General features: G+C 40.5%; 1 protein-coding gene across 1 annotated transcript in view; it reads left to right on the top strand.

The window, feature by feature from the left end:
* Positions 1-1,753: 1,753 nt before the first annotated feature.
* QSOX1 (quiescin sulfhydryl oxidase 1) overlaps positions 1,754-16,534 on the top strand; it is a 60,475-nt gene continuing 45,694 nt past the window's right edge. The window contains exons 1-2 of the mRNA XM_051998843.1: positions 1,754-2,341; positions 15,237-15,337. Coding sequence (XP_051854803.1) covers positions 2,041-2,341; positions 15,237-15,337 — 402 coding nt within the window. The 5' untranslated portion in view covers positions 1,754-2,040. The remainder of the gene's footprint in view (positions 2,342-15,236; positions 15,338-16,534) is intronic.

The following is a 16,534-nucleotide window of genomic DNA, read 5'->3' as shown; positions in this document are numbered from 1 at the left end:
GAGTATAGGCATCCTTATGTGAAATTTTCTATTTCTAGCCATTACTCTTCATATTTATCTTTCTAGATCTCTGAAGTTCTGGGGTAGGAGGTACCCCCAAATGCCCACACTCATTACAAAAATAAGTTTTGGGTTCGGGACCCCTCTCAAGGTAAGAAATGATATGCAAGGAAAATAAAGGAATTGTATTTTGTCTTCTAAAGCTCCATCACGAACCGGAAAGGATTTTCAGTAACTACCTAGTCCCAGCTGTTCTTATTTCTGCTCCAGGATTTAACTGGCTACCAAATGCCTCAGATTCATGAAAGCCCTGATTTCAATCTTGGCTCTTGTTCCTTTTTTAAAATTTTATTTTTAATTTTGTTTTTTGGTCCACCAACAAATTTGCTAATGGTTGCTGAAGTATGGCAGACCCCAATCCCAAAATCAGCTGTTGCTTGCCTTCAAGTCCATAAATAATCCTGGCTCAAGTATCCAATTGCACCAAATGCATGGTGACCAGAAGCCCTGCACCTCAAGAATTAAGCTTAATTGCAATGACTTTTTATGCCTCACATGGGGAGTGGAAAGTCTCCGATCTCAAAGTCATGTAAATGAGAAAAAATTCCAAACCTGCATGTTTATATGTAGATCTCACTATTTCCCTCTCCTTTAATCTAGAAAATACTGAGGCAACTTTATTTCCAGTGGTATCCCACAAACTCTGAAATGTTGAGCACTTGTGCCTTGTGAATGGGGTTGGGAATGAGTAGTTGACCTAAAAAGGAAATTCTAGTTGCTGAGTAGGGGTCTAATGATAGATTCTCCTGATATTTCTGTCTCCTCATGTAAGGAAACTCCTAGGGTCCTTCTGGTTCCCACAAAGATGAGACAAAAAAGAAGCATCAATTACAATACTATGTGAGATCTGAATTGGGGAATAAGGAAAGTTTTTTTAGAGTAGGGTCATTAAAGTTTAGGTAGGGATTCAGCAGACTGAACAGGTAAAGAAAACAGTAAGAGCAAAAGATCCTTAAGATCCAGAACCCTGGTTCTAAGGGGTGGGGAGGGCTGGCTGAGGTGGCAAAGTGAAGGCAGAAGGGATCTTGAAAAACCGTGGAATGGCAGGTGTGACTTCAGTGTCCCGAAGAAGAGAGGTAAGAGAAGGAGCTACAGGAATAATGTCGGAAGTGGCTTATCTTTTCCATTTTGCCAAGGGCTGGTCCTGTGAAAGAAGCCTGTAAACAAACACTAGAAGCCCAATACAGAACAGAGGTCCAAAATAAATAATGAGAGGGGCTTAACTCATGTCAAGGAAGGACACAAGTTCAAACCTCAGCTCTTGGCTCTCCTCAAGCTTCATGGTGGAGAGAAGAAATTATTGAGATGGGGCTGTGAAGTGCCTCTGGCCCTAGGAAAGCAGAGCTTATTTTCTCTTTATCTATCAAAAAAGGAGAGCCAACCCCAACGACCGAGTGGCGTTTCTGCTGCCTCCCAGGCCAAAAGCAGGTTCTACAAGGCAGAGGGCTCCTTCCCAATCGTGCCCTGCCTTTCTTGGCAAGGCTCAGCCCCGGACTTTGAGGCCGGGGATGGCAGAGCTGTGGGGGAGAGGAACTGGGGTGGGGAAGATGTGCTAAGGGCTCCAAATGGGAGAACTACCTGTTGAGAAGTCGGGCCAGTGCTCTGTGCCCAGCATGGAAGGGCACCCTTGAAAAGGTCTTGGGACTGGGGCACCCCTACATCAGTGTCCAATAGATATCAAGAACGATACGCACACGTAAACTTGGATCCTCCCCCGTTCCCCAGATTCAGAGCTGCCTCTTTGGACGGAAGGGGGAAAGGGGAAAGGGAAATGAAGAAGAAGGGCCCCCCTTCCAGACAGCTTCGGCCTTGCTGGGCGGAACTTTGGAGGGGGAGGAGTCTCCTCGCTCCTCCTTGTGGAGGGCGGGCGCAGGCAGCCAGACTGTTGGAGTACCCGGCTGCGGCCGGCCGCTGCGCTTCGGCAGCTCCGGACTGATTGCAAACTTGTCTGCAGCCGCTGGCAGCGGGCGCCTGCCGAGAATGGGGAGGCGCGGCCGCTGCTCCGCCGCCACCATGGGCCCGGACTCCGGCTCCGGAGCGTTCCGGCGGCCGCTTGTGCTGCTGCTGCTCGCCGCGCTCCTGGTACCCGAGGCGGACGCGGCGCGACTACGCGCCATGCTCTACTCGGCCCAAGACCCCCTGGTGCTGCTAACGGATAGCTCCTTGAAGTCAACTGTCCTGGGCTCCCCCAGCTCCTGGGTGGTGGAGTTCTTCGCCTCCTGGTGCGGACACTGCATCGCCTTCGCCCCCAAATGGAAAGCCCTGGCCAACGAAGTCAAAGGTGAGCGGCTGCTCCCCATCCCAGCCCTCGGCCGGGGCAGTCCCGGGCTCCCCGGGCCCACCAGCCCCCGGGACTCCTCCGTAGCTTGCAGTCAGGAGCCTTTTCTTCCTCTCTCCTTCCCCGGGCTCTCTTCTTCGATGGCGTTGCTCTCCTCCTCTCCCCACCCACCCATTCCCTTCACTGCAAGGAATTGCTCTCTCACTCTCCTCTCTGGTCAAGCATCCTTCTTCTTCCCCTAAATGTGCCTCCTCCCATCCCCCCCACACAGCCCTCAGCTTTATTATTTCCAGGCCTGTCTCTTTTTCCTCTCTTTCTTCCCAGCCCCACATCAACTCTTATTCTTGGCCCAGGTCTTTTCTTTTCTGTTAACTAGGATTCTGGGCCTCTAACTCCTCTCTCTGTCTCTCTCTTTCTGTCTCTTTCTGTCTCTCTGTCTCTCTCTCTCTCTCTCTGTCTCTATCTTTCTATCTGTCTCTCTCTCTAGCTCCTCTCTTTCTCTCTGCCTCTGTCTCTTCTTGTCTGTCTCTCTCTGTGTGTCTGTGTCTGTCTGTCTGTCTCTTTCTCTCTCTCTCTGACTCTGTCTCTGTCTCTCTCCCCAGATTGATGGCAGTTTTCTTAAGTACTTTAAGAGCTACTGCTGTTTTCACTTCATATACCTTTCTGAACCCCGTACTGTTTCCTCTTCCTGTCCCATCTGTCACAGATCCCTTGTGTTGACATGTTTCCTTTGAATCATTTACCTCCTCCTTAGCACTCTGTCCATCCATAATTCTGTAATTGTGTCACTGAGGATAGAAAAAATTTTTCTGTTAGATCACAGAGATCATAACTGATGTATTCCTTCATTTAACCCCCTTTCTTTATTGCTTAGCTATGTTCTGGTACTTCACTCTAATAGAAACTTTTCTGACTAGCCCATCCTCACTTCCTTGTTCTGAAGCACTTTTTCTTCTTTCACATCTAATCTCTTTTTGATATTTTATTTCTTTTTCCTTGTGAGCATTTCCCCACTCCTAACTTAGTCCTCTGGTCCCAACCTTAGGCTTTCCCAACACTGAGGATAACAAAGGTCATAATAAAAAATTAGAATTTTTTTCTCAAGGTAACTAATATATTTTCTAATTTTCTGATCCTGTTCCCCTTTCTTCAAAAAAAATCATCAGATTTACTTTTTTTTTTTTACCTTGAATCAAAATCTTCTAAGGCTGCCACAAATTGTTCTATCTTTGCTTCTTGTTCACTGTCTCCAAACTGGCCACTGTTTTGTAATTAAAAGTGGGAGTCTCACAGAACTCTATTTGAAATACTGATATCAAGGACCAGAGAAAGACTCGAACTTATGGAGATAGGATGAAGCTAGGCCCCTGCTGAATGGATTACAGTTCATTTGGTGGCACACTGGTTTCCAGATCCAAATAGTGTCTCACTAGAGTTCAGGTATTATGATATTTTTATCAGATCATAGCAGTGATTATAGATCTAGAATTGGAATATACTTTCAGGCCCATCTGAGCCTACTCCTTTATTTTTATACTGGAGACTCAGAAAAGTAAAGTGGTTTTCCTATTGTCATATAGCTCATAAATGGCAGATAGAGGTTTTGAATTTAGATCCTCCTGACCCTAAATCCTAATCTCTTTCTACTTCACAGAGATGGACTCAGTTTTAAAAATTTAGATTTTACAAAAAGTCTTATAATTTCACTTAAGCATTAATTGCATTCTCCCAGTTATTTATTGACACAAAAATATGTATGTTCCCCATTGCAAAAAATTCATCTACCTTTGAGCAAGGCCTTTGACTAAAGTACTTCAGTGATGTCAGCCCATGATGGGTCAGGGCAGGAAGTAATGAATGCCTAGTATGGAATTGAAGTGACAGAAGCTGAGTAAAGTCAAAGAAACATATTATGTGTCACAACATAGTTAGGAGAAAGGGAAATCCTATTCTCTGTTCATACTCGAAAGACTTTTGGGTAAGAGGGGTTGAATGAGCTGAAAAACTTTGTGGTACAATGGAAGGGGCACAGGATTTGAAATCAAGAGGGTCTGTTTTCAAATTCCGGTTCTGCTCTTATATATCACTATGTGACACTTAGGCAGATCACTATCTCTCTAGGTCTTGGTTTCTCTAATTGTAAATTGAGAGTTGAATTAAATGACCTCAAACATCCCTTTCAAATCTAAGTCATTGATTCTGTAGAGCCAGGTTATAGAACCAGACAATCATTGTCTATGATATCTCTTCCATCTGAGGGTTCAGGAGTGAAGCACTTCTTTCCAGCTGACTCACCAGCCCAACCTCCTGCACCCCTTGAAATATACACCCAGATACTGACCCAGCCTACTCCTGTGTGGGGTTTGCCAAACTTAAGGTGGCTCTCTGAGGCAGAGCCCGATTCCTGGTCAGCAAAGAGCTGGGTTCCTAGGAATATGGCACGCGTCTTCTTCCACTTAAGGGAAATAGTGGGTGTGGGGGAAGTGGTAGTGGTATGAAGAGAATGATAAAGAGAGGTAAGAAGCTCATACTGGTCTCTCAGCCACAGTTATCCCTAGATTATATCTACCTTACTTCTTGCCTATAATATATAGTAATATAATGTATCATGTATAATATAATAATATACATTATACTATATATTTTGATGAGAGAGAGTGTTGGCCTGAAGGATGGAGAGTTGGCCTTAGAGTCAGGATTAGGCAGTTTTCATTTAAAACCTATCAGTTGATAATGAGAAGCTAGTGAGAAGAAAAATGACTTGTTCCCTTTGCCCTGCCTGTATTGACCATATTTAGACCTCAGTACTATGACTGGAATCTGTTTTTTTATCTTTTCTTTTTTTCCCCCAATTAATATTTTTTCCATACAGCCATTTCTCTAACTGAAAAAACAAAAACAAAACATTCCTAGCAAATACGCACAGTCAAGCAAAACGAATTCTCATATTGACCATGTCCAAAATTTTTATGTGTAATTCTGCATCTCAAGTCCATGATTTCTCAGTCAGGAGGTAGGCAGAAGGCTTCATCATTGGTCCATAATTGAATTGTGGTTGGTGATTGCACTTGTCAGAGTGTTTAATTCCTTCAAAATTGTCTGTCTGTACAATATTGTCATCATAAAAATTGTTCTCTGGTTGTGCTCATTTTACCCTGCATCATATAAGTTTTTGCAGGCTTTTTAGAAGCCACCCTTGTCATTATTTCTTACAGATCACTTTTTTGACAATCTTTTTTTGTCTTTTATATCTATTGCTTCTTTTTTATATTATTGTTTTGGTTTTTCTTTCAATAGTGTTTTATTTTTATTTTTCAATTACATATAAAGATAGTTTTCACCATCCATTTTTGTAAGATTTTGAGTTCCAAATTTTTCTCTTCCCTCCCTTCTTCCCTCCCTCCCCAAGACAGCAAGCAATCTCATATATGTTATACATTATACTATATATTTTGATGAGAGATAGTGTTGGCCTGAAGGATGGAGAGTTGGCCTTAGAGTCAGGAAGATTCTGATGCATTCTGATTCTGTGAATCTAGGGAAGATACTTAACTTTTCCAGTTTACTCAAGACTGTATGTTGAAGAGAATGTACTGATCTGTATTTAGAAGAGATTTACCTTATTAGTAATTCACCATTATGATTCTGTCCCCCTTCATAAATCTGTATATGCTATGTACAAAAAAAAAAGAACCCAAAACATTTTGACACTTGGTAATATTAAATTTAGCAAATACAGACACAACATACACACACAGATAAGTGTGTAGACACTTATAAGTAGACAAAGGAAGAAAAGGAGGAGGAGGAGGAAGAGGAAAAAGGAACAGAAGGAAGAAACCTTGGAAGGAAAGAAGTAAGGGAGGGAGGGAAGAAAAGAAGAAAGGGAGGAAAGAAGGAAGGAAGGGAGGAAGGAAAAAAGGAAGGGAGGAAATGAAGGAGTGAGAGAGGGAAGGAGGGAGGGAGGAAGAAAAAAAAAGAAAGAAACAGAGAAAGAAAAAAAGAGAGAAAGAAAGAAAGAAGAGGGAGGGAAGAAAGGAAGGGAAGAAGGAAAGGAAGAGGGAAGGAAGAAAGAAAATAAAGAGGGAAGAAAAGGAGGGAAGGAAGAAGCGAGAGAGGATGGGAGAAATGGAGTAGGAAGGAGGGAAGGAAGAAAAGATGCCGGGCTTTGTGCTAACCTTGAGTCGAAAATAATGATAACAGTGAAAGAGCCCCTGTGGTCACAGAACTTATATTCTAAGAGGGAAGAAAGGATATATACAAAATGCTATGTATGAGATGAATGCAAGATAATTTTAGAGGCCCCCCTTGCAGTTGGAAGACCATGAATGGTCTTGTGCTTCAGCATATGGCATTTGAGCTGAATATTGAAGATAAGGAGAGGTTGAGGTAAAAAGGATATGCATTCCAGGCAAGGGGGAGACAATGGCTTCCCTCAAGAAGCTTATGTTCTTTGGGGAAAATAACCTGACAGGGTGACTTTGTGATAAAGTATTCCCTCAAGCTTGTTATGTCTCTTTCAGTAACAGGGTACATAGTGGTAGTTAGTAAGATGCCATACTTAAAATCAAGAAGACCTGAATTTAGATTTTGCCTCAAACACGTACATTCATTGTGACCCTGGGAAAATCATTTAACTTCCTCCAGCCTCAGCTTCCTCTTCTGTAAAATGGGGATAATAATAGCACAGATCTCACAGGATCATTGTAAGGATCAAATGAAATAACATGTATAAAGTGCTTTGTAAGCTTTCAAGGACTATATAAGTGCTGGCCAGCTAATTTCATAGCTATGCTAGCTTCCCTTGAGTCCCACCTCCTGTGCTGCTTTAGGAGAAATGACAGAATCACAGAATTGCCCTGTCCAGGGCAATCATAACACCACAGAGTGTTTTCCTACCAGAGCTCAGGTTTGGGCTCACATCATAGGACATGCTGATGCTGTTAGACATTCAAAAACACTGCACCTGAGTCACCAGGCAATTTGAAAGCACCTTTCCCCAAGAGGCATTCCTATTCAGACAGGGCTTAACTCTAACTCAAATGTACCTGTATTTGATTGATGTAACAGGTGGGGGGGAAAAAACTCCTTCCTATTATTATTATTACTGATAATGGTCCTATGAATAGTAAAATCCAAAACAATTAGTGTTTCAGCAAGACATTTAAATATCATTAGTGCCCATTAAGATATAGGCACTAACACTTCAGCGTAATATTTTTCATCTCAGGATTTTGGAGCACCTGACAAAGATTAACCTCTTCCTGACAACATCACCAGGTACTAATAGCTGCATGGTTTCATGTCAGAGATGAGGAAATCTAGTGCCTGCTGCGTGTAAAACATTGAGCTTATAACCTCGTTGGGCATCTTGTATTTCTTTGTCTTTATATCTATCTTCCATGTAGAATGAAATCTTTTTGAAGGCAGGGACTGGTACCTTGTGAGTACTACTAGTAATGTCAAACATATTTGTCATTTTCAATAGACTATTATAACTGGAGAGGGAATCATGCTTTACCATTTCTGTCCTTCCTTTTATAGCAATCTTGGTGTTGGGCTGTTAGGACTACAGTGAAATCCTATTTCAGTGAAATCTTTGTCATAGAATGTCTTAGCAATACAGGCCAGTGGTTTTTAGCTATAGGAAGAAAGAATTAGCTAGAAGCCTTCTCTGTTTCCAGCCTCATCTGTCTTTTTCCCTAGCTTGCCTCCAAAGGAAAAGGTTGTGATGATTCGAAGAAATAGTAGTAAGAATCTGATCTTCTACTTCAAGCCTTCATCAAGGAGATACTATCCCAGAGAACAATTGGGCTTTCCCTCTTTCCGTGTGTGTGTCAGTCAATTAATCAATTAAGTAATATTTATTGAGGGTATACTACGCCAGCCTACTATGTGTAGAGCTAGGGGACTCAGAGAATAAAATAATGAGTTTATAGTCAGGAAGACTTGAGTTCAAATCCAGCCTCAGACACTTATTAGTTGTGTGACTCTGAACAAGTCAATTAATTTCTGTTTGCCCTCATCCACTGGAGAAGGAAATGGCAAGCCAGTCTTTGCCAGGAAAACCCTATACATAGTATGATCCATTAAGAGTCAGATACACCTGAAAAAGACCTATTGGGAATTTTTTAAAAAAGCAAAAATCAGTCCTTCCCTTAGGGATTTTACAATCTAATGGGAGAGATAGCATGCCAAAAACAAACAAACAAACAACAACAAAACAACAATAACCAAAAAAAACCCTCCTTCCAAACAAGCTATACTCAGAAAAAATGGGAAAGAATCAATGATGGGGTTGAGAGTGGAACTGTAACCTGGACTTTTAGAGAGGGACTCTCACAGTGAAACTGTGCCATCATAGAAATGAATCTGCCTAGCTATTTTTGTGCAGATGACCTAAGCTTGGCTATTATCCATGCCCCTCCACCCCATTCCTACTTCCCCTTTCTTTATTGAGATGAGTTTAGAGGAAGCTTTGCTCTAACCTGATCTCCCATGTAATATCCTCCAGCCAACTCCAGTCAAGTGCATGCTTCCTAGAACAAGATGCCCAAACCATCTAGTTCTCTCCAACTGATCCCTTTCTAGTGGGCAGTAACTTATAGGAGGCAATGGCAGTCAGGGGTTGAACTGCTGTTTTCCTCTTACTCCCTGCTGGTCGTTGGAAAGGAGAGGAACTAATTCAATTTGACAAACATTAAATTCTTGGGCTGGGATGCTAAGAGAGAAACAACAACAAAAAAAGACAGTACCTGTCCTTGAAAAGGTTATTTTTTCAATTTAGAGGAGGAAGAGAGTTGAGCGAGGAGATTTAGGGGAGGAAGAGAATAACTTGTTCACTTCTGTGAGCCTTAGATTTCTCATCTGTAAAAGGAAGGGGTGGACCAGTTGACCATCTAAGGTCTCATCCAACTCTAAACCTATGGTACGATTGAATTTTTAGTACAGTGAATATCAGAGCAGTTAAGTGATTTAATAATAGAAGCTGACAGCTAGCACTTATTTGTGCCAGGCACTGTGCCAAGTGCTTTACAATGATTATTTCTTTTTAGCTTCATAACAATACTGGGAGGAAGGTGCTATTATTTTCTCCATTTTACAGATGAGGAAATTGAGGCAAACAGTTTAAATGACTTGTCCAAAGCCACACAGTTAGTAAGTTGCCTAAGGCTGGATTTGAACTTAGGTCTTTCTGATTAATGTTTTCCATTATATTAGGTTGTTTCTCCTGCATACTATTGTGATACAGGAGCCACCTGCCTGTGGCTGCTGGAGGTCTAACTCGGACCTGTAGAATGGGGCTTTTCATGTGAAAGGATGATGATAATATAAGGAGACTGAGAGGCAGTTGTTGTTCTCTGACCTCCCTACTGAGAGGCAGTTGTTCTCTGACCTCTCTCCTCTTCCCTCTGCCTCCAATTTATTTCATTCCAATCCACAAGCAACACCTGTGTCAGTAAAGGCTGCTTTGCACCTCCTTCAGATGTTATGATTCACAGCTGTGGAGGCTCTCGGAGAATTGACCTGCCCCTTCACCTAGCCATGGTCCTTAACAATATAGATTGCTCTTATGCTCTCATTAGCATCCCTTACCCTCACAATCAAGGTGAATTAAGTGGACTTGTGTCTTCCTATTTCCAAAAAAGTACTTCAGACTTCCCTTTTCCTGTACACTTTGATGGGCAACCTGAAAAACAGAGGAGTTGGGGTGGTACATCCCCAGCTTCTTGGAGCTCTCTGTTTTGGGGGGAAAAAAAGAATATGGCCCAATGTAGCTGTAGTTACTGTCTTTGGAGGTAGGATTAGTAGTTTCTAATTGGTCTGTTACTTGCTTAACTGCATCCCAGTCCCCAGGCAATTGCTTTTTCCCTTCAGTGGGTCCAGGGAATCAATTTAAACTGCTAGCACAGGGATTTGGGGATCTCTGAAAGCTATCACTCAGGAGAGGAAGGAGCATAGATTTGCCTCCTGGTAAGGAAAATTTTTCCCAGGATTACTCCTTGGCCTAACTCCACACCCTGTGTGAACGGCTATTCCATAAATATTGCTAAATGTTGATGCAAACCAGCTTGTGTGAGTATTTGGCTGAACTTAAGCTGTTACTGTGTGACCACGGATGTGGGGAGGTTAGTCCCTCCCTAAGAAGAGAGATAATAATAGCTAATAATAGCTAACATTTATATAACACTGTGTGCCAGTCATTGTGCTAAATGCTTTATAATTATCATCTCATTTGATTCTGACAACAGCCTTGAGAGGCAGGTGGTATTATGGTCCCCATTTTACAGATGAGAATAGTGAATGGTTGGATGGAATTTGGGGATCATGGGAAAGAATGGTAAACCACTATCCCTGCCTTGTGTTTGAGTTAGGATTCCTTTATAATTGCCACCTCCCTTCTTTCTCATATGTAAACTTTAAAGTAATACATAAATCTTGTTTTTTATTATCATTAATAAGGCACTATATAACTGCTATCTATTAATAAATTGTTATTTCTGCTAGATTTTGTTATTTTGTTGTTGTTATTCAGTCATGTCCAACTCTTCATGATCACATTTGGGGTTTTCTAGCAAGGACACTGGAATAGTTTGCCATTTCATTCTCCAGCTCATCTTACAGTTGAGAAAACCAAGGTAAATGGGGTTAAGTGACAGAAGGTCACACAGCTAGTATCTGAGGCCAGATTTGAACCAATGAAGATGAACCTTTCTGAGTTCATGCCTGGTGTTCTATCCCCTGCACCATCCAGCTACCCACTAGCAAAGATCTGTCATTTGGGCAAGAAGACTGTGGGAAAGGGGGAGAAAGTAAAAGCTTCCTAAATTACTCCAATGTAAGTCATTCTTATCTTCTACTATATCTTATCATTTATTCTCAATTCTCTTGGAGCAGGCAATGTTGGCCATTAAACAGTCAGTTCATGGGCTTTCTGTCCATATGGTGGAATGGAAAGAATACTAGACTCAGATTCTGGTTCAAAATGTTTCCCAGATGGGAGATGATTGGCCAGTTACTTAACTTCCCTGAGCTTTGGCTTTTCCATCTGAAAAATGGGAATATTAATTCTCTCTACCTGCTTCACAGGGTAGTTGTAAGGAGCTTCTCTGTTAGCTTTACAATTCTATGGCAGTGTGAACTGTTATTCTTTGTTAATCCCTAGTTCAAATATATTCTTGCTAATTTCCCTTGTGAGTAGGATTACATGCTACCGTCCATAATAATAAGGGCTTTTCTTTTTGGATCTAAAACTTTAATAGAGGCTGTGAAATCATCTTAGCAGTAAGGATTTCATGGGAATTTTGGGGGTATTGTCAGGATCAAAAAGAGGGATGTTATATGGAGCCAGAGGAAGGGAGGAAATAAAATTAATTAAATCTGCAAATAATATATCATTTAATCTCTACAATAAGATAATTTCTATTATTATCCTCATTTTACCATTGAGGGAACTGAGGCAGACAAAGGTTAAGCTATGTCGAGGGCTGCATAGCTAATAAGTGTCTGAAATCAGATTTGAATTCCAGTCTTCTTGACTGCAAGTCCAGTTCTCTATTCCCCATACCATTTAGCTACCTCTAAGGAAGTAGATTTGAATCCCAGCTCAGCTACTTGGGCAAATCATTTCTGAAGTTTCTAATCTTTGGTATCCTTATCTGTAACTAGAATAAACCACTTCCCTCACAGAATTTAAGACTTTGTAATCTTTGAGTGTTTGTTCAGTCATTTTAATCAATTCTTCATGATCTCATTGGAGATTTTCTTGACAAAGACACTAGAGTGATTTACTATTTCCTTCTCTAGTCCAATTGACAGCTGAGAAAACTGAGGCAAAGATGGTTAAGTACCCAGGGTCACACAGCTTGTAAGTGTCTGAAATCAGATTTGAAAAGGAGTATTTCTGTCTTCAGGCCTAGAATGCTATTCTGTATGCCATCTAGTAAATCTTAAAATGCTTTATAACCTGTGAGTAGTGATGAAATAATGGGGCAGGGTAGGATTGAGAAATCTCAAAAGAGTTGATGATTTCAGATTTCTTATTTCTTATTCACATAATGCTTTAATAAGCTTATATTATTAGAAGGAGGGAGGGAAGACAACAGAGCACATTGGATCACTGTACTGAAGATCTCCTTTTGCTCCCAAAGAAGACCCCTACTATTTGTCAATATGAAAAGATTCTCTTAATAAAAATATAAACTGAACCTAACTCATCACTTTACATGTGAATGGATTAAATAATCCAATAAGACAAAAGTTAGAAATTGAATAAGAAAACCAAACTCCAAAATCTGTGGCTTATCAGTATTGTTTAGAATGTTTTCTCTTCACTTCTTTCTTTTTCCTTTAAAAAATTGTCATATATCGAATAGGTCTAGTGAAGGAAAAAGAATACAAGAAGAAATTAAGCAATGTAACAACAAATTATATCAACAACAATGTTAAAAGATTTAAAAAAAGATTCCCTTAAAACCTCCTGTTTCTTGAGTCTTTTTTTGAGTTACTGCTTTATATGAAAAAGATTCAGAGTGCTTCTGTAAGCCCACCTCAGGCATCCATGGACACCACATGGAGGGTTCTCTCTGCTTCTCTGTGTTCTCCATGAAAGAGTCTTTTGATGCTTTGGGTCTCTGAAGGTGGCTAACTAGCTGTTGTGGTAGATAGAGTACTGGTTTTGGAAACAGAAAGGCTCATTTTCCTGAGTTCAAATCCTCAGATACTTACTAGCTGTGTGATCTTGGGTCCCCTAATCCTATTTACTTCTGTTTCTTCATTTATAAAATGAGCTGGAGAAGGAAATGGCAAACCACTCCAATATCTCTGCCAAGAAATACCCAAATAGGGTCATGAAGTGTTTGACACAACTGAACAAAAAATAAAAATGTACCATAATTCTTTTTAAAAATCAATTGTTCTATTTTTACTGGTTCTATATGTATATTAACTTATTTAACACACTTTTTTCATGAATCACGTTGAAAGAGAAAAATCAGAATAAAAGGGAAAAAACACGAGAGAAAAAAAAAACAGAAAAAAAGTGAATATAGTATGTGTTAATTTACAATCAATCTCCATAGTTCTCTTTCTGGATCCAGATGGTGTTTTCTATTATAAAGTTTGCTGGGATTTCCTTGGATCACTGAACCACTGAGAAGAAGCAAGTCTTTCATAGTTAGATCATTGCACATTCTTGCTATTATTGTGTACAATGTATTCCTGGTTCTGCTTGTTTCATTCAATATCAATTCATGTAAATTTTTCTAGTCTTTCTAACATCAGCTTATTCATCATTTTTTGTAGGACAATAATATTCTATTACTTTTATAAAATATAACTTATTCAACCATTCCCCAATTGATGGGCATCTACTTATTTTCCAAGTCTTTGCCACCACAAAAACAACTGCTACAGATATTTTTGCACATGTGGGTTCTTTTCCCTCCTTTATGATTTTCTTGGCAATCTACCATAATTCCATGTTGCTGAATGGGAACTAGTTCCTCTTCTTTAAACTGGCAATGAAGGGCCTTCACAATCTGGACTCTACCCTGTTGATCCAGTGTCCCAATATTTCTCCAAATAATTCTTTGGTCCTAGGAAGTCTGGATTTTTCCCCATAAAAGTTAGGTTAACAACCACCACCTTTCCTTTGCTCATCTCTCTCCCCTTACTCGAGATTCTCCTCTCCGACTAAATTCCATCTGTCCTTCAAGACCCAGCTCAATGTTCTACTTCCTCACTAGTTAGCTTTGCTGACCCCTACAGAATTCATTGCTTTTCCTCTCTTGAATTTCTCCAAAACTTACAGTCTGGATATTATGCAATCTAGCAATAATTATATTATTTTACATCTTGTAATGTTTATTTGGTGTGTGTAAGTGTATTGACTAATTGGATTATAAATTTCTTGAAGGCATATCTTCCCTTGAATGCTTAGCATAATTTAGGTACATCACTCAGGACATGGGTTCAGAATCAAAGAATCCTTACTTAGAGACCTGACTTCTGTCTACCACAGTCCATGTTCTTTCTACAACTCATCAGCTAACCAATCAGCCATGAAGTATTTTCTAAGCAACTTCCTTTTGAGGAATCCCTCTGTTGGCACTGTAGGCATTGTATGACATGGTCACCCAGGGTTTAGGAGTGGGTGAGGCTCATGATGAAGGAGCTATCAAGCATCTCCTCCTAAGGAAATCTAAAGACAAAAAGCTGGGCAGTCAATCAGTTTAGAACTGCCAAGTCTACCTGTAGGGTCTCTAGCCTAGGGCAGGACCTCCTATCCCAAACTCCATTACCCTGAGATTTCTACCCTTCTCTTCATTGTGACTCTGTTTCATACTGGTGTCTGAGACTCCTCAAAGAGGAGACTATCATGGCAATTCTTTGCTCTGGTTTACTTAATTTTTCTGAGCAAAACTGGAATGGTTTCCCATTGCTTGAGTTATCCCTATAAGGAAAACTATAGGGTCTCTATAGGATCACATTGTTTCTCTTTTCCTTATTCATGTCCTCCTCCATCTGCATGTTTTTTAGCACAGGTGGAATCAGTTCAAATGAACCTAAAGTAGCCCTTCTAATTGCAAATGCACACAGAAGAAGAGTAATTAGAACAGAGATTATAAACCCAAGGCAGTAGTATTCCATGCTCCTACTGCTCCTTGTGCCCAAGGTCCCTTCTCCCTCCATGCTAAGCAGTCCTGGAGATCCTTTCCCTACTGTTGGCAAAGTGTGAAATAATTGGCCCTTCTTCAGAGATCATTCTCATCTCATTCCTAAAGAAGGGACTTTACTCATCAGTTCTGACAGGGAATATAGGGACAAGCAGGAAAGATGGGTGAAGCTGACTGACTATTGTGGGTCTTCCTGATCATTGTACTGTTTGTCATTTCAGACTGGAGGCCTGTGCTCAGCGTAGCAGCCTTGGACTGTGCAGACGAAGCCAATTCAGAAATCTGCCGGGACTTTGGGATCATGGCTTACCCTACTGTAAAGGTAAGGGGTCTTGAACTGTGAGGGGAAAGTTGAGCCACAGGAAGGGAGAGGTTTTGGAAGGGGAGCCTGGTGAGAAGTAGGACATGACAATGTTGGTTGTCTCTCCTCAGCCCTCGTCCTGAGTATCTGGGTCTCTGGCTGTCATTTCAACTCAACAGAGCTCTAGGGATAAAGGATCAAACCTGCTGACTTGTACTTGTCCCACTGGAATATTTGTCTTGGAAGCAGGAATGTTACCTTTATACTTTGTTTGCTAGGGGTGGAAAGCAATTATTTTTGATAGGCAGAAAAATCTCTTATCTAAAAGGGATGTGGCCCTGCCCAAGGGGAAACCTGAACTGTTTAATTTAGGCTTTAAAGGACTCTTTGCCAGAAAAATGCTTTTGTAAAACCAGACCTACTGACTTGCTAGGGCTCTTTCAACTGGATCTTGTAACTGAAAAACTTGTGTAGCCTTTCAGGCTACACTACAGTAATAGTCTATGGACATGAATTCAGTCTCAGAGAGCTTAAGGGGCCTGTGAATGTCCTAATAATAGTAGTAGTAGTAGTAATAACACATGATAATACGGGAACAGGATGAGATCCATATCACTATCATCCTGTCACTAAACTTTTCCCAGAGATGCTTTCAGTGAGCCAACAGAAGAAAAACTTAAATAATAGTAATATTTGAAACATCCACATAAATGGATAACATCAAATAATATGGCTTCACCAAAAAACAAAGTCCTCCCTCCCATTAAATGGCTTCCTTCTTCTATAGAAAGTTTCTCTAATGATATCAAGTCTAAATAACATTTCAATGATTATAAAATTCTTAACTTACACCAAGGAAAAATAGAGATGGAAGGCTTTGTTCTGCAGCTTGGAGGTCGAATTGAACCAATGGATGAAAATTATACTTAAAAATACCTTGGTCTTCTCTAGGGAAGGCATATATACCTGGGGAAAACCAAACTAAGTTTTAAGTATAGAATCAAAAAGGCCTTCAAGGGTGACATCCACATGAACTCAACCATACTTCAAAAAAGTAGCTCCAGATAATGACTGAGTCATGATCATTTATTCACAGAAACAAGAATATTTATGGTCATTACCACCAAAAATTACAAATAGATTAGCTTTAAGCAGCCCAGACTTATGGAGCAATGCAGATTATTCAAAAAATAGTAGGAACTATATATCACTATAGGT

The sequence above is a fragment of the Antechinus flavipes genome, chromosome 4, assembly GCF_016432865.1.
Source record: "Antechinus flavipes isolate AdamAnt ecotype Samford, QLD, Australia chromosome 4, AdamAnt_v2, whole genome shotgun sequence".
Classification (NCBI taxonomy): Eukaryota; Metazoa; Chordata; class Mammalia; order Dasyuromorphia; family Dasyuridae; genus Antechinus; species Antechinus flavipes.
This window is presented reverse-complemented; position numbering and strand designations above follow the sequence as displayed.